Raw genomic sequence first — 23,669 nt, 5'->3', positions numbered from 1 at the left:
TTAACCCACTTATCCAGGAAAGAACACCAGTCCAATGTGGTGTGAACACGCACACCGACTCAGATGAACATCCAAACATACTTCTGTGCCAATTCAGCACTGCAGGCTGTAGACACAGGAAGGACATGCACCCAGGTTGTGAACCCTTGTCTCATTGTTGTGAAGCAGCAGCTCTATCATTGCGAATCCTTATAAATAACCTTATTTTCTTAATAGAAATACCATTTTCAACTTTATTCCCCACACAACCCCATTTTGTCAAAATACTGTGATTCACTTTTCCTTACAACCTGCTGCTTCTTTGGTACTACTTTGAGATCTAACTCAGTACCTGTCCTTTCTGCCACAACTTCGACTTAATTGGCTTTTGCCTTCCTGCACCACTTGAACTTCAATTTTCACCGTGTTGCATGCTTTCCCCATTCACCTTCTCCAGAGAATTTAACAAATTTTAGAACTCTCAGTTCAAGTAAGCAGTTTGCTTAAAATGACCAACGTTATTATTCCCTATCCTTCTCTGTTCCTCCTGCTTTGCTCCTCTTCTTGTCTGACATCTTAACTTTTCTTTCTTTTCTCTGTACACTCTCACACTCTTCCATCATAATCTACCAAATTTTATTTACAAAATTACTACTTTTCTTCCTCTGCTACATTTAATCGGGATGCAAAAAAAAAGATACTACTGAATGATGTTAGGTGTGAAATTTTGTATCTGTTTGATGCAAGACATTATTCTAGCTTTTCAATGATCATTAGAAATCCCATTTCAAAGAGATGTGCAGATGCTGGACAAGATGATACTGTAAATCCAATATTCAAATGTGAAACTACAATAAGATATCTCGCTATTATAAATAAAAAAAATATTGGAAGGCTTGGAAAGAGATGATACGTGATTTTCTCGGAGAAACTTTAATGTCCCACCGAGACAAGGTAGTGAGTTTAAGGGACAGCTGCTGCACAGGCTTTCTAATGATCAACACACAGCGCAACAAGCAGAACATGCAGCTTGGCAGCAGCAGCAGCAAGACAACAGCTGATCCGACCGCATCTCCTTAACGGGCGTTCAGTTCCATCCCCCACCCCTACACAGCGAGTAGCACATCCCCTAGTATAGTGTATATATAACAAATGTTTATGATGTTAACCTATACTTAACTATACTCACCAAAAAGACGTCCCTTTTTCAGGACTGTGCATTTCAACAATAATGTTTAAAAATCCAAATAACTTTACAGATCTTCATTGTAAAGGGTTTAAACAATGTTTTCCATGCATGTTCAATTAACCATAATCAATTAATTAACATGCACCTGTGGAATGCTCGTTAAGACCTTAACAGCTTACAGAAAGTAGGCATTTAAGGTCACAGTTCTAAAAGCAGGACACTAAAGAGACTTGTCTATCGACTGTGAAAAACACCCAAAGAAAGATGCCCAGGGTCCCTGCTCATCTGCGTGAACGTGCATTAGGCATGCTGCAGGGAGGCATGAGGGACTGCTGATGTGGCTAGGGCAATAAATTGCCATGTCCGCACTGTGAGACGCCTAAGACAGCGCTACAGGGAGACAGGAAGGACAGGTGATCATCCTCGCAGTGGAAGACCACGTGTAACAACACCTGCACAGGATCAGTACATCCGAATATCACACCTGCGTGACAGGTACAGGATTCCAATGGCCACAACAACTGCCTGAGTCACACCAGGAACACACATTCCCTCCATCAGTGCTCAGACTGTCCGCAATAGGCTGAGAGAGGCTGGACAGAGGCTTGTAGGCCTGTTGTAAGGCAGGTCCTTACCAGACATCACCAGCAACAACGCGCCTATGGGCACAAACCCACCTTCGCTGGACCAGACAGGAGTGGCAAAAGTGCTCTTCACTGATGAGTCACGGTTTTGTCTCACCAGGGGTGATGGACGGATTCGTGTTTATCGTTGAAGGAATTGAGCACGTCTGGGACCTGTTGGATCGCAGGGTGAGGGCTAGGGCCATTCCCCCCAGAAATGTCCAGGAACTTGCAGGTGCCTTGGTGGAAGAGTGGGGTAACATCTCACAGCAAGAACTGACAAATCTGGTCCAGTCCATGAGGAGGAGATGCACTGCAGTACTTCAAGCAGCTGGTGGCCACACCAGATACTGACTGGTACTTTTGATTTTGAGCCTCCCTTCATTCAGGGACACATTGTGAAACATTTTTAGTTTATGTCTTATGGTGTTGACTCTTTTAGTGTTCATACAAATATTTACACATTAAGTTTACTGAAAGTAAAAACAGTTGAAAGTCAGAGGACGTTTCTTTTTTTGCTGAGTATATGTATCTATTTTGTGACTGTCTTAATTATTTTCTAGGAGATGTTGTATTTTACAGTCAATAATGACACCATAGTGTCCTAACACAACCAGCTTAACTTTGCATGAATCATAATTTACGTTTCCAAGTAGCCAATTTTACCTTCAGGACATCAAGTACAGTAATAGTTTTTACAACAACAACATTTATTTATATAGTACATTTTCATACAAAAGAATGTAGCTCAAAGTGCTTTACATAATGAAGAATAGAAAAATAAGAGACACAGTAAGAAAATAAAACAAGTCAACATTAATTAACATAGAATAAGAGTAAGGTCCAATGGCCAGGGGGGACAGAAAAAATAAATAAATAAAAAAACTCCAGATGGCCGGAGATAAAAATAAAATCTGCAGGGATTCCAGGCCATGAGACCGCCCAGTCCCCTCTGGGCAATCTACCTAACATAAATGAAACAGTCCTCTTTGTATTTATGGTTTTCACGGAAGGACGTGATGATGATGATGATCACGTGGATTTCTGGCTTTTAGTCCATCAATGCTGGGGCATCATGGTGCTTTGAGTAGGTTGGTGGTGGCGCAGGCCATTTAGTGAGGATGATGATGATGTTAAGTGTGTTTTGCCAAATATGTGAATGGCTTTCTTATTGGAATATAGTGTGGAGTGCATTTCACTCTCTGTACCATAGGTACTTTCAAAAGCTGCACATAACATCCACCACTGCTTTAAACTTAGCTGCTGCAGTGTCAAAGGGAAAAAAAAAAAATACACATTGTTATTGTTCTATTGTACTGTTTTTGCCAGAAACTCACCACTCACTTTTAAAATCTTGAAATGCACCATAGACCACAAAAACTATCAAGGAGTAAATTATATACTCAAGACTACCCTCCCTCTCCTATAAATCTGGCTGGATACGTTGGCGAGTGGGTGCTTGCATGAGTGTGCTCAGCATAGAGACTGGCACACCTGCTTTGAATGGTTTGTGCCATGTACATCTCTTTGCAGAGCGAAAGAAAGAGATTCACTCCCCAGAGCCTTGAAATGGAACTTTCAGTAAGTGAAAATATGGATATTAAAAAGAGCCAAGAAAAACACAAATGACTTGCTGTCTGTTTCCATCACATGGTTCTTCTAGTCTGTCAACAACATTCTATGTCAAGAGTTTTCTTCCTTCTTGCATTCTCTACAGACTTTGACAAGGTGAAGCATTAATTCCATCAGACTGCATTGTCCTAGCATAACTTAACCATTATTAATACTTGCCTCTTTGCCAAATCTTATCAGGAAGTTAGGATTTCAGTATTAAAATGGCTGGAATGACCCATGGCATGGTGCTCCACCTTCTCCTATTCTCCTTTTATACCAGTTAACTCAGCACCTCATTTCACTTTCCTACTGCTGTTATGTAGAACACTGAACATTTTCTGTTTTTCACTTCCTCAGATGAAAAGATCAGAATCTGGATAACAGGCCCCATCACATAATTTGTCATGAGCGACTGCATAAAATCAATCCATGACTTAAACAGTCCATATTGCTGGCAAACAGTCTCTGAACCCAGACCTCTAATCACTATGTGAACAACTACATTATAGAATTGTGAAGAATGTGTTTTTGATGACAATCTCATTTTTTATTGAGATATGTAGCCTTCTCCTGAAAGTTCTGTATAGTGCATGTACATATGACCAGATCGTCTCTCAATTAGACTACTTTAGTTCTTCCAAATGTCAATCTTGGTCAATGCCATATATTTCAACCAATAGAAAATAAAAAAAACTCACTTGATTTTGCCTTCCATGATATTCTCAGAATAGACACCTCTTGATTTCATGCTACTGGCTACATATATAAAGGTCACTGAACCTCAAATATTTATTTAGATAGATACTTTATTAATCCCAAGGGGAAATTCACAATTTATTTATAAAGCTGTCAAGTGTTGTGCCTCTTGGATAAAGGTCTTTATAGTCAGCCTCTATAATGATGCAGTTGGTGAACAACATTTGTAGCTTGCAGTGTTTCAGCCTTTTCACTAAAATGGTGACAGTGCCTCCCTGCCATAATCAGAAATGCCAAATCATTCTCAAGATTGGAAAACGCAAAAACCCACTTTGTTGACAGATCATTTAACATCTACAGTTTAATTGCATGTATATACTGTTGTTGTTGGTGACGCTGCCTTTAATACATTACGACACTTGTGATATAATTACTTTTTTTTAAAATGTATTTTCTGGCGTTGCTTAAGGTCTTACTAGATAAACTGGGCCAGTTCGATAAAACGGTGAAATTAATATTACCTAACTGGTTTTTCAAGGCAAATTCCATTTCTGGAAAATGTGTTGGAAAATAGATGACGGTGGTGGGATCGAACGAATGAGGCTGACTGAATACGAATACTTGTCTAACTTGGCTGCAGACATAAAACAATGTGCCCCTTGTCACAGTAATACGGAAGTAAAATCGAAGACGTCCGTTTTTCACAGCAATTTGTTTCAGAACTCCTATTACCATGCGAGGTCAACGATCAGTCGTCCAAATGAGTCTCAAGTAAAATATATAAATAAATAAATGTCTGGCACTGACGCACCAATAACTACTTTAAGTAGCACGCCTTTTCCACGCCGAGCCTCAAAGCAAACAGAAGCAAAGACACCTGGCACAGACAACAGCGCATCACAAACCCCGGGGCCTGCACTTACCCAGCGTCTCTGCCGCCTGCTCCAAAACTTTTTCCAGCTTCTCGCGACTTCGTCCAGCGATGGCCCATTTCAGATTCCCCTTCGGTCCTTCAGCTGTGCTCCGAGCCACCTCTTCCACTACAAATTGTCCGGTAAAGCCAGAAGCCCCGAAAATGACCAGGTCGTAAGTCCTGCTTGTCGTCATGGTGACGGTCTCACTCAGAACTGCTTCCTCTCACCGCGACGAGTCGTATGAAATAAAGGACAGTTGATGACGTAGCCGGTTCGGTCCAATGAGCGCGGCTCTGGCAAGGGAACTGCTTAAGCAAGCGAGAATGCAATTCCACTGTGTTAGAGAAGAAAGCACTGTAGAATCAGAGTGCGAGGAAGACATCTAGCGTCCACTTGGAGAATAGCAGCGCAGAGCTGGGTTGGACCATCTGGCATGCGATAGGCTGAAGATAGACGCCGGCGAAATGGAAACGTAGAACATGTCGTGAAATTTGGGTATTTTTTATTTAATATTACAAAAAATCACATATTAGCAGTAGAATCGTACGTGACATGGATATTAGACGAGGCCTTATAAGTTATATAATAACGTATACAAAACGTGTTCCTGTTTTTATTTGACTACTTTTAATACTTAATACACTTACTTTTAATACTTACTTTTAATAAATAATACACTTCAGCAACTCTCATTCCTTTTTCATTTATATTCATTTTAAATACATTGAAATGCTTTCCATATTTTTATTGTTTTCACTAATGCATTCTTCCTTTCACCTTAAATTCTGCTGTAGCTAAAATAAATAATCGATTCTGGTATGAACACTAGCTTAGTTTACTTGTTTAAACTTTACATGTTTTCTTTTTTATTAAATGTGCATTTTCTTTAATTCGTTTTCATTTCTTGTATGGTGTTGACTTGCTTAGTCAAATACACTTATTTAAATTACGTCTGACATAATAGGCAGCATGGTGGCGCAGTGGTAACGCTGCTGCCTCGCAGTTAGGGGACCCGGGTCCTCCCTGCGTGGAGTTTGCATGTTGTCGGCGTGGGTTTCCTCCCACAGTCCAAAGACATATGCAGGTTAGGTGGATTGGCGATTCTAAATTGGCCCTAGTGTGTGTCCTGCGGTGGGTTTGCACCTTGCCCAGGATTAGTTCGTGCCCTGGGATTGGCTCCAGCAAACCCCCGTGACCCTGTGTTCGGATTCGGCGGGTAGAATGATGGATAAATAACTGAAAAGAAATTTAATTAAAATGTAACAAATCACACAATTTATTCATGTATACAATATTGCTCTAAGATCAATTTAAATATGAACAGTCAATCTAATATCTTTAAACATACATGTAAAGAAAATAATCATTTTTGTTTGAATGATATCCAAGCTTCTTGTCCGAGGTCTTTCATTACACAGTCAAGTTCTGCATCAGAAATCAGCTTTCTAACAGCTATGTGAACAACTACATTATAGAATTGTGAAGAATGTGTTTTTGATGACAATCTCATTTTTATTGAGATATGTAGCCTTCTCCTGAAAGTTCTGTATAGTGCATGTACATATGACCAGATCGTCTCTCAATTAGACTACTTTAGTTCTTCCAAATGTCAATCTTGGTCAATGCCATATATTTCAACCAATAGAAAATAAAAAAAACTCACTTGATTTTGCCTTCCATGATATTCTCAGAATAGACACCTCTTGATTTCATGCTACTGGCTACATATATAAAGGTCACTGAACCTCAAATATTTATTTAGATAGATACTTTATTAATCCCAAGGGGAAATTCACAATTTATTTATAAAGCTGTCAAGTGTTGTGCCTCTTGGATAAAGGTCTTTATAGTCAGCCTCTATAATGATGCAGTTGGTGAACAACATTTGTAGCTTGCAGTGTTTCAGCCTTTTCACTAAAATGGTGACAGTGCCTCCCTGCCATAATCAGAAATGCCAAATCATTCTCAAGATTGGAAAACGCAAGACCCACTTTGTTGACAGATCATTTAACATCTACAGTTTAATTGCATGTATATACTGTTGTTGTTGGTGACGCTGCCTTTAATACATTACGACACTTGTGATATAATTACTTTTTTTAAATGTATTTTCTGGTGTTGCTTAAGGTCTTACTAGATAAACTGGGCCAGTTCGATAAAACGGTGAAATTAATATTACCTAACTGGTTTTCAAGGCAAATTCCATTTCTTGAAAATGTGTTGGAAAATAGATGACGGTGGTGGGATCGAACGAATGAGGCTGACTGAATACGAATACTTGTCTAACTTGGCTGCAGACATAAAACAATGTGCCCCTTGTCACAGTAATACGGAAGTAAAATCGAAGACGTCCGTTTTTCACAGCAATTTGTTTCAGAACTCCTATTACCATGCGAGGTCAACGATCAGTCGTCCAAATGAGTCTCAAGTAAAATATATAAATAAATAAATGTCTGGCACTGACGCACCAATAACTACTTTAAGTAGCACGCCTTTTCCACGCCGAGCCTCAAAGCAAACAGAAGCAAAGACACCTGGCACAGACAACAGCGCATCACAAACCCGGGGCCTGCACTTACCCAGCGTCTCTGCCGCCTGCTCCAAAACTTTTTCCAGCTTCTCGCGACTTCGTCCAGCGATGGCCCATTTCAGATTCCCCTTCGGTCCTTCAGCTGTGCTCCGAGCCACCTCTTCCACTACAAATTGTCCGGTAAAGCCAGAAGCCCCGAAAATGACCAGGTCGTAAGTCCTGCTTGTCGTCATGGTGACGGTCTCACTCAGAACTGCTTCCTCTCACCGCGACGAGTCGTATGAAATAAAGGACAGTTGATGACGTAGCCGGTTCGGTCCAATGAGCGCGGCTCTGGCAAGGGAACTGCTTAAGCAAGCGAGAATGCAATTCCACTGTGTTAGAGAAGAAAGCACTGTAGAATCAGAGTGCGAGGAAGACATCTAGCGTCCACTTGGAGAATAGCAGCGCAGAGCTGGGTTGGACCATCTGGCATGCGATAGGCTGAAGATAGACGCCGGCGAAATGGAAACGTAGAACATGTCGTGAAATTTGGGTATTTTTTATTTAATATTACAAAAAATCACATATTAGCAGTAGAATCGTACGTGACATGGATATTAGACGAGGCCTTATAAGTTATATAATAACGTATACAAAACGTGTTCCTGTTTTTATTTGACTACTTTTAATACTTAATACACTTACTTTTAATACTTACTTTTAATAAATAATACACTTCAGCAACTCTCATTCCTTTTTCATTTATATTCATTTTAAATACATTGAAATGCTTTCCATATTTTTATTGTTTTCACTAATGCATTCTTCCTTTCACCTTAAATTCTGCTGTAGCTAAAATAAATAATCGATTCTGGTATGAACACTAGCTTAGTTTACTTGTTTAAACTTTACATGTTTTCTTTTTTATTAAATGTGCATTTTCTTTAATTCGTTTTCATTTCTTGTATGGTGTTGACTTGCTTAGTCAAATACACTTATTTAAATTACGTCTGACATAATAGGCAGCATGGTGGCGCAGTGGTAACGCTGCTGCCTCGCAGTTAGGGGACCCGGGTCCTCCCTGCGTGGAGTTTGCATGTTGTCGGCGTGGGTTTCCTCCCACAGTCCAAAGACATATGCAGGTTAGGTGGATTGGCGATTCTAAATTGGCCCTAGTGTGTGTCCTGCGGTGGGTTTGCACCTTGCCCAGGATTAGTTCGTGCCCTGGGATTGGCTCCAGCAAACCCCCGTGACCCTGTGTTCGGATTCGGCGGGTAGAATGATGGATAAATAACTGAAAAGAAATTTAATTAAAATGTAACAAATCACACAATTTATTCATGTATACAATATTGCTCTAAGATCAATTTAAATATGAACAGTCAATCTAATATCTTTAAACATACATGTAAAGAAAATAATCATTTTTGTTTGAATGATATCCAAGCTTCTTGTCCGAGGTCTTTCATTACACAGTCAAGTTCTGCATCAGAAATCAGCTTTCTAACAGCTGCTTTGGCAAAAATGCCTTCTTACAATTTAGCCTCAAATAAAACCAGAAACGTTTCGCACAAATACATAAAATGGTCTCCATCATTTGATAGGCTTTGACAGACTGCTTCATTAAACCACACTTAGTAAGAAGCTGTGGTATAGCCGCCTTTTATCGGGATTCGCCAAACTAGGTCTGACGATATTTTTGGAACCAAGTTGCAGTTTTTTTCTAGCAGGCCATTCCTTCCAATCCCAATGTAAATTCTTGGCTCTGCTGTCCCACTCTTAGAGAAAATCTGGGAATTTTATTATACATTGAGAGCTGATTGCTTATCACTGTGTTCAATTTCAGCTATATTCTAATCTTATTATCAAATATTACTTTACACATAGATTTTAATATTAGAAAACTAGGGGGCCTCGCAGTTAAGAGACCCGGGTTCATTTCCCAGGTCCTCCCTGCGTGGAGTTTACATGTTCTCCCCGTGTCTTCATGGGTTTCCTCCGGGTTTCCTCCGGGTGCTCCGGTTTCCTCCCACAGTCCAAAGACATGCAGGTTAGGTACATTGGCGATTCTAAATTGTCCCTATTGTGTGCTTGGTGTGTGCTGGGTGTATGTGCATGCGCCCTGCGGTGGGCTGCCGCCTTGCCTGGGGTTTTTTTCCTGCCTTGTGCCCTGTGTTGGCTGGGATTGGCTCCAGCAGACCCCCATGACCCTGTATTTAGGATATAGCTGATAATGGATGGATGGATGAAAACTAGGGGGCCTTGCCCCCTGCTCGCTTCATTTGCCAGCCCCCCTGCCTGCACTACACACCAGCAACTTCACGTCTCTGCCGTTTGTGTATGTGGATTTCACCTTCACCAAACAACAAAACATTTAATTCTCGCAGATAAGCCTCTTCATTGGGAAAATACTCTACTTTTCCCTGATGGCAACACAAATTAGATGATCTACAAGTCTCCGACTTTAAGTTGGAAGCCAAACAATAACTACATTCCAAATTAGATGATCTACAAGTCTCCGACTTTAAGTTGCAAGCCAAACAATATCTACATACTTCTGTCATATCACCTATGTCCATATATTCAATCTCTTTTCGCTTTTACCTGTTCGTCAATATTGCATTGAATTTTGATTCCGTATTTGGAATTACATCGTGACAATGCAATGTACAACTGATCGTGAGTGAATATCGTTTCTTTCTGTCTACATGAACTGTGTCTGACAATAGCATTCACACAAATGAGAAATGATTGAACAGTGTGCGTGGTTGTAAATATTTTAGATTTTGGCAGGACTTTTCCAAATCTCTTTGCATAAAGTCTTGTCTTGCGGGGTTTGAAATTTTCACTCGCGGGATTTCACTTTGACCAAATAACAAATCTTTTAATTCTCACAGATACGCCTCTTTATTGGGAAGAAACACTGTTTTTCCCTGATGGTAACACGAATTAGGCAATCTACAAGTGTCCGACTTAAAGTTTAAATCCGAACAATATATTCAATCTCTTTTCACTGTTCCATTATTTCACCGAGTAATAATTTCCATTTGTTTGCGCTAATGCAATCTTTAATATAATTTTTTTGAGATTTTCGAATTTTCGTACTTCCATTATCTCTAACCTACTCTGCATGTGTATCGCGCCAATGTTTTTGAATTCTTTAAGATGTTCTACTTTGACATCTACTAATCTACCGGCCCCTGGAGTGGTTAAATCTCTTGGCACAAAGTCTTGTCTCGCGGGACATGAAAGTGCCTCTCAGAGAAAGTCACGTCTCGTCTCTCTTCCCAAGATATTGATTTCAAGCAAGTTATCATTAAAATAAAATACTGACATTTAATTAATCATAGTGAGAAAACAATAAAAAAACTGACAGCTAAAAATGTTTGTGGGAAGAATGTGAATGAGAAAAATGGAATTCAGCACCCAATAAATATATAAAAATCGTATGAAATAATCAAAACAATTTTTGTCAAGATATACAGTACCTGTGTAATCTTATATTGCTACAACCAATCATAATGTATCATTTTTCTACAGCAAGGGTGTCAAACTCAATTTTATTGAGGTTCAAAAATGACACTTTACATATATACCCAATGTGGGCCATCATATATCCACAAACAAGTACTGCCACATTTACTGTATATAATGCAAAGTTGACTCACTCACTCGCTCATCAACAAAAACACCATTTCATGTTTAGTTAAAAAGCTGAAATTTTGCAGGATGACATATTTAAGGCAGTAGGTATCAGCTTGGAAAGGTAATTTCAATACAGTATATCAATACCTAGGGCTAATCCCCCACACACTATAAAAAAACTAAATACCTCAACATCTCAAAAATGCCTTGATGGATTCAAGTGAAATTTGGTTGCGCTACAGAAAAGATAAAATTAACTAACTTAATTTTTTTTTTACTTGTCCATACTTTTTGATTTGTCAATTTTTTATTAATAATATGGTCTGCTCTGAGTTACACTGAGAGCATGCTTCATGAAAACAAAGTATGGACCAGAAGAGTTTGACAGGCCATACGATTAGCACACTAACCAATAGAGTGGACAGACAACTGAAGATTGGGCAGTGTCCTGGACAGGAAAAAGAGATGTGATCACATTATGAATGGAAAGTTCAGGGAAGCTTAAGAAAGATGCAGAGCTCAATGGCTAACAAGCGCTGTTTTTTGGTCTTGAATACTGTTACTTGTAAATGCATTCTAACTTTCATTATGGTTATCCATATCCATAATTTCATGGGAGACCTAGACCCCCACCACTTTTTCTTTAATAGCAGAATAACCCAACATTGGCAATAGATAGCGGTGCTGGAATTTCTAATGGGAAAGCCACAGAAATTGTGCCACAACCCTCAAAACTACTGCTCCGCACTCCTTGCTCTTCACGTTAGTACATCAGGGTACTACACAGGGTACAAGTTCTTATTTATATCAACTTCAAGCACTGCTTTGCTTATTCATACACATCCATGGATTTTAAAAGGGGACAACATATAACTGATGAAAAATATGAAATTCTATACTTTAATGAAAAGTGTAAACAAATGAAAATTGTAAAAACCTAATAATGACAATAATAAAGTGCATAAAAATCAAATCAAATTTCACATTATTTCTTACTTGCTTCAATTGAAAATAATACACTTTCCTGTAAATTATGTTTTGCAATGACTATCAACAAAAGCCAAGACCAGGAAAAGCAGAAAAAAAACAGGAATTGATTTAATGCAGGAATGTTTTAGTCATGAATATAAGTGTATAGCATGATTAAGTGTAAGCAGCTCCACTGACCTAATAATAATATTATTACTTACCAGTAACGGCTCGCTGCACGATAACGTGCAGTGAATACACTTGACTTGAGCATTCCTAGTTTTCATCCTCTTTTTTTGTCTCTGTTTAGCATTCGTTTGCTCAGAGGTTGATGCGCTTGCAGCTTCCTGAGCAGCTCTTCTTTTCTCCACCCTAGCGACCCGCTGCTTCTCTTCTTTCGTCGGCATCTTTTCGTGTTAAAACTGATTAACTTAGTTTTTGTGTTGCAAATACTTAGTATGTTTTCTTTAATTTTTCACTTAAGCTGGCACTTAAGTCTTCAATCTGCCTCAAGAATGGTTAGCGAAGGTGGTAGGAAATTAGAATGCCGCCCGTAAGCATTCGCCGTACGGCCACCCTGCTGCGCGCTGCAGAAAGTTGATTCTACAATAAAATAAAATAAAAAGAGTAATAAAAATCATTACCCTGAAAGTGGATAGTAGATGTCACGTAGTATATGTGTACCAAATTTTAAATGGTTTGCAAGCTACAGGTGATTTAAAATCCTGGACAGACGAACAGCCACGGTAACGTATTATATAAGAAGATTATTTGACTGAGGCCTTTATCCAAGGAGACTTACAGTTGGTTATATTTCTTTTGTTTTTCCAGTTGGGCCACAGACAAATGAAGTGACTTTCTTGTGGCTATACAGTGTTAATAGCAGGATTTGAACCCACAACTTCATGGTTTGAAGTCCTAGGTCCAAAGCCTTAACTACTGCAACACACTGCCAGCCAATACAGAAAAGCACCGAGTTAGTTATATAGTAATTCTTCTATACCCGATTAACTAACAGCACTATAATTGACACCCACCGTCGTACAAAATTTCCAATGCAAAGCTGGATAACACAACTAGTTTTCTTTATATAAAAAGTCACACAGGCACCTTGCTGCTTATCCAAAACATATATTTTCTGCCTGACATCTCTCTTGAAGCTGTCTTGCCTTTTTATTATTGTTCTTTTCTTGAACATTGCAAGGGGTTAGGCAAGATACAAACAACCCCGGGATCAAAGTCAGCATTGAATGAAGACGTCACGGGACTGAAACCAGTACGGAGTGAAGAAACCATGGGGCCAAAATCAGCACTGAGTGAAAAAATGACATTGTCAAATAAAGGTGAGTGATAAGAGCAGTCAGGAGATCTGTACGCAATTTGTAGCTAGAGCAAAGTACATTGGTGTAAACTTACATTCACTTGTGTCACAATCGGATGATACATGACCACATTGCAAACAAAAACAGGTGTAAATATGCTGGTGAGGGATCACACAAGCTACTTTGTAGCTGGTCAGAAACTGATACAAATCACATTTAGCACATTCTACTCACATACAATGGTAGCAGCAGTCAAGTAAACCATAGAACAGTGGCCAGCCCTGACAAGTGTGCAACTTTAAAAGTGAGCAGACTTGCAGGAGCAGTGTGTGTGTGTTTGTGTGTGTGTGAAGCTGAGCTACTTACTGTCTCTTTCATGAAACCTAGCCTGTTTGGCATCAGGCTAAGTTCTTTATGAGAGTGTGGTATTTCAATTTTTTCACTGTTGCTTGCTGGGTCATTGCAAGTGGCCAGTTTCTATTGTAACCACAGGTTAGTAGCTATGGTCCGTTGTGCCCTGCAAATAAGCCCAAGTGGACACTGGAGATGCATTTTAATGTCAGCTGTAAATGTAATCCAGCTAAGTCAGCGTTTCTCAACCTTTAAGTATTTGCGTCCTGAGTTTTCATAACAGTTTTAATCGCACCCCCCCAACATTTTTTTGAAATGTAGATGCATATTTTATTATACCTACTTAACTTTTATCGACATTTATCTAACTCTATATTTATTGTTCTAGTATCAGAATGTAGTTTAAGTTAATTTGTTTTGGTTTCAACAGATGATTTTTTTCATATTTTTGATTCTTGTTTTCTTTTTTTCACATCTTCGCGCCTGCCCCAGGTTGACAACCACTGAGCTAAGTTGTATATGCTTACAATCTACAGTGCATCCGGAAAGTATTCACAGTGCATCACTTTTTCCACATTGTTATGTTACAGCCTTATTCCAAAATGGATTAAATTCATTTTTTTTCCACAGAATTCTACACACAACACCCGTAATGACAATGCGAAAAAGGTTTACTTGAGGTTTTTGAAAATTTATTAAAAATAAAAAAACTGAGAAATCATATGTACATAAGTATTCACAGCCTTTACAATGAAGCTCAAAATTGAGCTCAGGTGCATCCTGTTTCCCCTGATCATCCTTGAGATTTTTCTGCAGTTTAATTGGAGTCCACCTGTGGTAAATTCAGCTGATTGGACATGATTGTGATAAGGACCCACAGTTGACAGTTCATGTCAGAGCACAAACCAAGCATGAAGTCAAAGGAATTGTCTGTAGACCTCCGAGACAGGATTGTCTCGAGGCACAAATCTCGGGAAGGTTACAGAAAAATTTCTGCTGCTTTGAAGGTCCGAATGAGCACAGTGGCCTCCATCATACGTAAGTGGAATAAGTTTGAAACCACCAGGACTCTTCCTATAGCTGGCCAGCCATCTAAACTGAGCGATCGGAGGAGAAGGGCCTTAGACAAGTAGGTGACCAAGAACCCGATGGTCACTCTGTCAGACCTCCAGAGGTCCTCCGTGGAGAGAGGAGAACCTTCCAGAAGGACAACCATCTCTGCAGCAATCCACCAATCAGGCCTGTATGGTAGAGTGGCCAGACGGAAGCCACTCCTTAGTAAAAGGCACATGGCAGCCCGCCTAGAGTTTGCCAAAAGGCACCTGAATGACTCTCAGACCATGAGAAACAAAATTCTCTGGTCTGATGAGACAAAGATTGAACTCTTTGGTGTGAATGCCAGGCATCATGTTTGGAGGAAACCAAGAACCGCTCATCACCAGGCCAATACCATCCCTACAGTGAAGCATGGTTGTGGCAGCATCATGCTGTGAGGATGTTTTTCAGCGGCAGGAACTGGGAGACTAGTCAGGATAAAGGGAAAGATGACTACAGCAATGTACAGAGACATCCTAAATGAAAACCTGCTCCAGAGCGCTCTTGACCTCAGACTGGGGCGATGGTTCATCTTTCAGCAGGACAACGACCCTAAGCACACAGCCAAGATATCAAAGGAGTGGCTTCAGGACAACTCTGTGAGTGTCCTTGAGTGGCCCAGCCAGAGCCCAGACTTGAATCCGATTGAACATCTCTGGAGAGATCTTAAAATGGCTGTGCACCGACGCTTCCCATCCAACCTGATGGAGCTTGAGAGGTGTTGCAAAGAGGAATGGGCGAAACTGGCCAAGGATAGGTGTGCCAAGCTTGTGGCATCATATTCAAAAAGACTTGAGCCTGTAATTGCTGCCAAAGGTGCATCGATAAAGTATTGAGCAAAGGCCGTGAATACTTTTTTATTTTTAATAAATTTGCAAAAACCTCAAGTAAACTTTTTTTACATTGTAATTATGGGGTGCTGTGTGTAGAATTCTGAGGAAAATACTTCATTTAATCCATTTTGGAATAAGGCTGTAACGTAACAAAATGTGGAAAAAGTGATGCGCTGTGAATACTTTCCAGATGCATTGTATACAGTATATGAAATAAATGTTGAAGGAGGCCTTTGAGAAAACTAATAATCATCGCACACTGTTTGCAACATGACTTGTATATTGATGAAGCCCGCTGTTTAAAAAGGTGCAAGACCCTTATCAGGCCTGTGGGCCTTGAATTTGACATCCTCGATCTACAGTATGCCATGGGATGTCAGCTCTACATATTTAATTTGTTCTTTTTTAAAGTACATGCTCAGTAAAGAACTTTATGTAATATCAATTCAATAAATTGACTGGTCACTTTTGTTGCATTTTTCAGGCAAGCACAATCAAATTTTCCATCTATTCTATGACAATATCAGATCAAGAATTGGCTTCTGTATCTTGACTTGGTCCCCCTTCTTTTCCTTCTGACTTTTTGTGTGCTTATGTATCATCGATCCATTTTCATCTGTTTATCTAGATTTCTTTCTATTTTATGGTAGTGCACTGTTAGAAGTTTTTTTAATTTGTTTTCCAGCCTCCCCTCAACACCTCCATTATTTTTTTTTTATGGCTGGGTGTTATTTTTTTATCTAGTTGTATCCAATCCATTGTATCCAAAGCTTGTGGATCTCTCTACAGTTACTCATTTAAGTAGGTATGTGTGCTTATGTAAGCAACTATGGCATAGTTACACATATTTAAGCTACTGATTTGCACTTGTTAATCTGGCACTTGAAATGCCACCACTTCTCTGAAAAACTAGCTGTGCTACCCATCTAAGATGGGTTTAAATCTAAGTAATAATGTAGATGTTAGTGTTAATGTTTGCAGTGCACCATCCAATGGGAAGCATTTTGTAATGCATTTAGTAATAAAATGCATTGCATTTGTCATTCTGATACTTTAAGCATCATAAACATTTGAGGTAATAACATTTATTACTACAAATGTTTGTGGTGCACCATCTGTTGTAATGACAGAGACATAGCAACTAGACAGGCATACAGATATACAGACACTTACCATTTTATTAAGGTGGATGTGCTAAAGAATTATTACCTGAATTGAATATAATGTTACTCTTCACTTTTTTCCATTTACCCCATATTTTCTCTCTTAGTCCAATTGACTATGTTTTTTTCGCGCTCATCCTGCATTTTCAGTATTCTTTATGAAGCATTGTATCGTTTGTGCTCTTCTCAAAAAGTAATGCATAGCCATTAATATGCAACTCTTTCCTTTCCCCACTTTTCCTTTACTTCTATTTCCATATTTTCTGTTTTTACTTGTTTTACATTTTATTATCCCGGACCTCTTCTATAGAACTTAATTTCTATTTCCTCTTCTTCATCTATTTTGTTTGCTTTCCCTATATTAACTTTTTTTGTTCTTTCTCCTCTCCTATTTCCTCTACTTGTATGTGTATATATATATATATATATATATATATATATATATATATATATATATATACACTAGTGGGTCCCCCCCTTCTCGCTTCACTCGCCAGCCACTTCACGTCTCTGCCACTGGCATTGTGAAGAGGGCAGCTGAAGGCACCCCAAGGAGAAGCAGTTGCTTCTCTAAAACCCCTCTTAAACGATGATACAATGGGAAACATATAGTTTTTTTTAACCTCCTCTTTGCTCAATCAGCTGCTGATTTGCTGCTGCTGCTACTGCCATGCTGCGTGATCTGCATCTCGTGCGGCACTTTGAACATTTAAAAGCCTGTACAGCAGCTGTTCTACTCTTTATCTTTTATTTCCAGCCCCAGGTGTGGTTAAATCTTTTGGCACAAAGTCCTGTCTCGTGAGACATGAGCTGTTGATATTTTTTTAGTTTATAATTTAAAAATGGAATAAGAATCTGAAAATCTAACAGCATCACATTAAAGTCTGATAAATTGTGAAAAGAATGATAACAAACATACATATGTATGTTTTAAAATAAGGCCGATTTAAAGCATAACAAAAACATGACATGAAAACGTCACCGTTGCACTTTTAGGCTTAGGATTATATATATATTGTGAACGATAGGGGGCGCCCTCGCTCCCTTGAACCCCTGTCCACGACTCCAGACACCAGGTAAAAGTCCTCAAATTGACTTTATTTTCTTGCCACAGTGCACAAAGCACACTCTTCTCCACAATACTCATATAATTCACAAATAACCACAATAATAAACAATAAACCAATCCTCCAGCTCCCAGACGCGTTGCCACCCTTCCACCCAGCTCAGCTCATTGTCTGTGAGTTCCCAAAGTCCTTTTATACTCCCTGACCCGGAAGTGTTCTCAATCCCCAGTCCACAAGTCCTTAACCCTTCCGGGTCAGGGTAAATAGTCCCTTTCTTCAACCCGGAAGTCCGTCGCTCTTCCTGTGACGAACCTCCGGGTCACAGGGCACAAAGAAGCCCTCGGTCCTCCCTGCAGCTCCCTCCTGTGGCCCCCACGGCATCCAGCAGGGCTTTCCATAAAAACTCCAATGTCCATGATGCCCTGCTGGTCTTCTGGGGACCTCCACGCTGCAAGGAGGGCTTCACCTGGCGGTTTGGGGGTATTGGCCGGGATAAATGGCCAGCCATCCATTACTATATATATATATATATATATATATATATATATATATATATATATACACAGAGAGAGAGAGAGAGAGAGAAGATTCCAAATTCATTCTCTTTGCACGCCACATTTTTTTCACTTTGTTCAGACTCTCATTTTTCTGATTCTGGTTTATATTCCTCTTCCTTCATACTACTCCTCTTCCACTCAAGCCATTCTTTATGTTCCTATTTTCAGTTTTCTCTAACACTATCAATTTTTCATTTTCATTTCACTTGCTCATTCACATTTGATTTCCATCGCTCTTCTTCTGCTTCTTTCATTACATCCTTCCTAGACTCTGCTTACATATGTCTTACCATATTATCTGAGACTTGGACTTCCACATAAATTATTTTATTTTCTTTTTGTATTTGTTAGTTTTTAGGCACATTGGAGCCTGCCATATGATTTTCTTGTCCGTACTATCCACAGCTCACTCTTCCTCAAGATAAGGAACATAAGTCAGAGAGGGAAATTGCACGGGACTCAGATGTCTTAAAGTATGTTCTTTCCAGGGAGAGATTGGAAAATGGACAGGCAAAGAGAACTAGAAGTTAACAAGAAATCCCTCCATCTATCAAGGCCAAACCGAAGGAACGGCTTAGTACATCTGGTGTTGTTCTGAGGTACTGGTGTAAAAGGAGCCCTCTTGAGATGGAATTTAGTACCCCCTCGGCAACTGGGAAGGGCAGAAACTCAGTGTGAGGCAGGCCAAAGAAAACCCTATGCAAAATCATTTTGTTGTACTACTATGTACTTTGTGTTTAAATTTGATTCCTAATGACATCCTAGCTTTCTTGATATGGAACAATTTATTTAAGTTTTGTGCTGATTGCCCATACAGACACAGCACTTTTTAACACTTCCTTATTTTGCCCAGTATATGAATATATCCGCACCAAGACAGATTATTGTAAAATATTATTATATGTTATATAAAATATATAGTATTAATATTCTTTTATTTCTCTTGCCCCTTCCAAAATGTGACTTCTGCATAACTGGTGTTGCCCAGCAATAGACAGAGATGGAAGAGGACAGGGACAAACTGCAAACAAAATGCATGGCTGCGGCAGAGCTCAGGCCCCATTTTCACAGATAATGTACAGTAGTTCTACTGAACAAGGTAAGTTGTCTGCTGCTGGTTTATGGCATAGAATTTGTCCCAGCTCAATAAAATTAGGCAAACTGAAAGCAATATTAGACCTCAAATAATTATGGTTTGATAAAAAATTGTTTAAATAGTTTTTTATGAAAAAATTGGTCAGATCTTTATATACATTGTAGTGGTGCGTGGAGTTTGATAATTCCTTCATCTTCTTGCTATGCAAGATAATCTAACATATTGTAATGGTGCTGACAAGCTGTATCAGCCTGGAGATGGTATCACCAATAAGTTGCTAAGGGTATGAACTGGCATTCCAGAATTTAAATGAGTAGCTTCAGAGCCAACAGCAGAGAAGCCTACAAAATCAGCAAGCCTGCTATGTTCCTATGAAATCCAACTAATGGAGGAAAAGTGAACCAAGCTAGCTAAAAGATGTGAAAGGCAAGAATCCATTGGGCAATCCACAGCGAGTACTGCACAGCTCTATCATGTATTCTACAGATGTGAAAAAGTTATTGCTCCCCAGAAAACTCATCTTAATTAAAGAAACAATTAGTGTTTAACAAACTGAACACTACAGTTAAGTCCAGTCTCAATCCACATAAATCTGATCATCAAAGCACAGTAGTTAATGCAAATAACTGAGAAGTACATCACACAATCAAAACACATTTCCAAACCTCTATACAAATGTCAGTAATGTTCAATTGCATATGTCAATTTGTGGACATTAGTGGGTGCACGAGTCATCCCTGAACTCAAATAAGGCCCACGTTGCCAAATATAAGTTTATTATAACAAAATAATAATAAAGAAAAGGGTACAGAGTGTTGGATGCAAAATGTTTAAATAGCATAACAAAGGTCTTCATATTGGGGTTCATCCCACCCCCTCCATTTGGGGTACATTGCTGTCTACTGTGTAGAGTGACTACTTACATGCCTACCAAATAAATACTTTCTCTTAAGTCTTTTCATGCTCCCTTCTTTCTTCTTTTTTTTGCTGGAATCTCCTTGTTGCACCTGTAGAGTACTCACCTCTTCCTTTCCTAGTGACTCCACACTCAGTATTAGAATGTCTTGAAGAAGCATTTGAGCTCCAATCAGGAACCAGTTTTGGGGTAGATTCCCTGAGTACTGCTAGGGTTAGAAGTGGCCCAGGACTATAGGACTATAGTTTCCCCTAATGGCCACAGATATTCCCGTAATCAGTCTTGCATTCCTGCATTTATGTAAAGACCAGACCAGCTCCAGATCACTTGTCACTTATAACAGGCAACATACAAGACATGTATTACATAAGAGCCTCCATACTGCCACCTACCTGACAGGGGAAGAGGAGAGAAACTCAAACACCAACCTGTCTGCCCCCCTTTGTGCTGCCTGTAAATTAGCACCTTGGCTTGTGGTCCCTGGCAGCTGCCAATGAATTATTTTCACTTTAAAATTTTTTTTATATAAGTATTCATGCTTTTGTAGGCTGCATGAATGCTGGTCAAAGCCAGTTATGAATTATTATCCTCCAATCCACTTAATTACTGAATCTAGTAATCTGGTTCTGCATTCATGAACCAAACACAAAATACTTGCATGTCTGACCAACATACAACATGTTGCCACTCTTTAATGCCATTATAAATAAAATATATGTATAAATAAATAAAAAAAAGTATAAATAAAATAAAAAAGTATTAAAATATATATAACTTCATTATGTGGCATAGCTTGTAGTTGTCTTGTATTTAGAGAATATAGCAGGCAGAACCCAAATAGTCATCTAACAAAGGCAATATAGTATCACAGTCATTTTAAATTGCATACATTACATTCATTTTATTTAACTGAAAATAAATCAGCTTATTTGATGTACTCCTTACCCCTTTTTCCAACCCACTTCTTCACCTGTTCTTAGAAAAGCTGTATGGCAAAAACCTGAGAAAAGCTCCATGCACTATGTAATCTCTGTTGTGGTGGTAAACTGCTGTATCTTCAGTTTTTAAACTGGTTGTGTGGGGTGACAAGTCATGACCGTTGAAGGCGTCACATGAAGGTTTTATCAAATGTATGATAAGACTTGCTCCTATGTAGTAGGAACTTTCAGATATTCAGTGGGCAGTCTTCCATTTCCAACATCCTACAACTGTTACTTGGATGGCTACAAATAGGAACCTGTGGCAGAGTCACAATCACTAAGCAAACGTGTGTGTATGTGTGATTTTTTAACATGTATAGCAGCATTGGTTTTTCCTTCAATTTTTCAGTAATGCTATAAAAGTTAATTTAGTGCTTTCAACGGTTAACCCTCAAGCCTGCTAATTCAGTTGAGCCACTGTTAAAGTTTTAGAATTTTAATTTTAGAATCCTCTGTCTTTTTTAGTTTGGGTAAATTTACCACTTTAGAAGACAGAGAGAATCTTTCTTATGATTCTTTTGGCTATTTAGAAAGCCTGATGCTTATTTTAGTAAGCCTTTTTGATGCATTTGGATTGCTGGATAGCAGTATTACTTGTACCTGTGTGTGACAAATATGTAGTAGTTCTGCCAGCTTGGAAATGGACAGCCTTGAGGTAAGACAGGGAAAGCAGGACCAGTTAGTTTCTACTCATTTTTATTTACATTGTTTGAAGTAATCACAACATACAAAATATGCAACTATTTAAAAAGTATGTCCTGTATAAACAAAAATAGATTTCTAGTTGGACTGCACACATCTCTGATGCTGGACTGAATGGACGCTCACAAATGTCATTTCTATAACCACATTTCTGTTAGAATAATCATGTGTCAGATTGCCCTTATTCATTTTTAGTGGAGTTATATTTATTTCTCTGTAGTTTTGTCCTTTTATGGAAGCATCATCTGTGACTTTGCATTCTCCTGATGGTCTTGTCAGTTTCTTTTTATGGCAAAGCTATCTTACTGAATAAACTTAAGTTTATGTGGTTTCCTTGAAGTACCGCAAATGGAATTTTCTTTGTTTCAATAATGCCATTGCCCGTAAAGAAGCAAGTAATTGACATTTAGATGTGTTTAGGTATTTTACACAAGAGAAAGCTCTCTCCATATATACTGAATGGGGGCACTGTTGAGCTGACTCTGAATCCAAATAAGCCAACAAAGCCAACATGTATTAAAATAAAAGGTATACAGTAGCAGAAGGGTACAGGCAATTGCAAAAGGAATGGGTCAAAATAATAGGATAAACACAACAAATCAACAGCTATTCTGGGCTTTCATATATAGAAATTGATCCCAAAAAAAGATAAGGTGGCTGGCATACCAAAATGATAACTTGAGTGGTCTCCTTCTGTCTTCTCTCCTTCCTCTGGTCTCAACCTACCTATTGAGTCCTTGCTTCTCCTTCCACTCCCAACTCCACACTCACCTGCCATGTGGTTGGAAAGGACTTTAAAGTCCTGGCCAAGAGATACTTCCAAGGGAAGTTCATGCTGTACGTAACTTCTTGGGTCCAAAGAGACATAGGGAACTCCTGGTGCTGTGCTCTTCCAGGTATGTCAGCAAATCTGAACCAAAGCTTCCTCTGAACACCTGTCCATCACAGTCGGGACCAGTGAGCCACATACAAGTTAATAATACTCCTTGTTGTCACCTACCAGCCTTTTGGGGGACTCCTGAGTTTTCAGACCCTTTGCTGTGGCACTCTTAGTTGTGGACAGGTGCATCCTGTTTGCACTAATTATGATCAAGGGTGTCTAGTCCTTGATTGGAATCCACCTGATGAAAATTAGACACACACCTGTGTATAGAAGGTCCCACAATTCACACTGCATGTCAGAACAAAAACCAAGCTATGAAGTCCATGGAACTCTCTCTAGACCTTGTAAAAGAAGCCCAGACACAGACAGACACTGAGACAGCCAGATGTCCAAAAAACACACTTTTATTCTCCTTTTCTTCACACATAACACCAACCACCACAATACTCTCACAATTAGTCAGTCCTTTACTTTCCTTCTGCTGCCTCCACTCCACTCTTGCAAGCTCCATCCTCTTCCACCCGACACCGGCTCCAGCCCCTTTTATAATGCACCCGGATGTG

General features: G+C 39.2%; 1 protein-coding gene across 2 annotated transcripts in view; it reads right to left on the bottom strand.

The window, feature by feature from the left end:
- LOC120526011 (saccharopine dehydrogenase-like oxidoreductase) overlaps window positions 1–7,933 on the bottom strand; it is a 54,820-nt gene extending 46,887 nt beyond the window's left edge. The window contains exon 1 of one of the 2 annotated variants that reach the window (XM_039748815.1): window positions 7,595–7,933. In XM_039748815.1, the coding sequence (XP_039604749.1) occupies window positions 7,595–7,778 (184 nt within the window). In that variant the 5' untranslated portion in view covers window positions 7,779–7,933. Of the gene's footprint in view, window positions 1–5,024; window positions 5,362–7,594 lie in introns of those variants that run through there. The other variant, XM_039748814.1, reaches the window with a different exon arrangement.
- Window positions 7,934–23,669: the final 15,736 nt, after the last annotated feature.

This window comes from Polypterus senegalus, chromosome 3 (genome assembly GCF_016835505.1).
Source record: "Polypterus senegalus isolate Bchr_013 chromosome 3, ASM1683550v1, whole genome shotgun sequence".
Lineage (NCBI taxonomy): Eukaryota > Metazoa > Chordata > Cladistia > Polypteriformes > Polypteridae > Polypterus > Polypterus senegalus.
The sequence above is the reverse complement of the archived record's forward strand: the minus strand, read 5'-3'. Positions and strand labels throughout refer to the sequence as shown.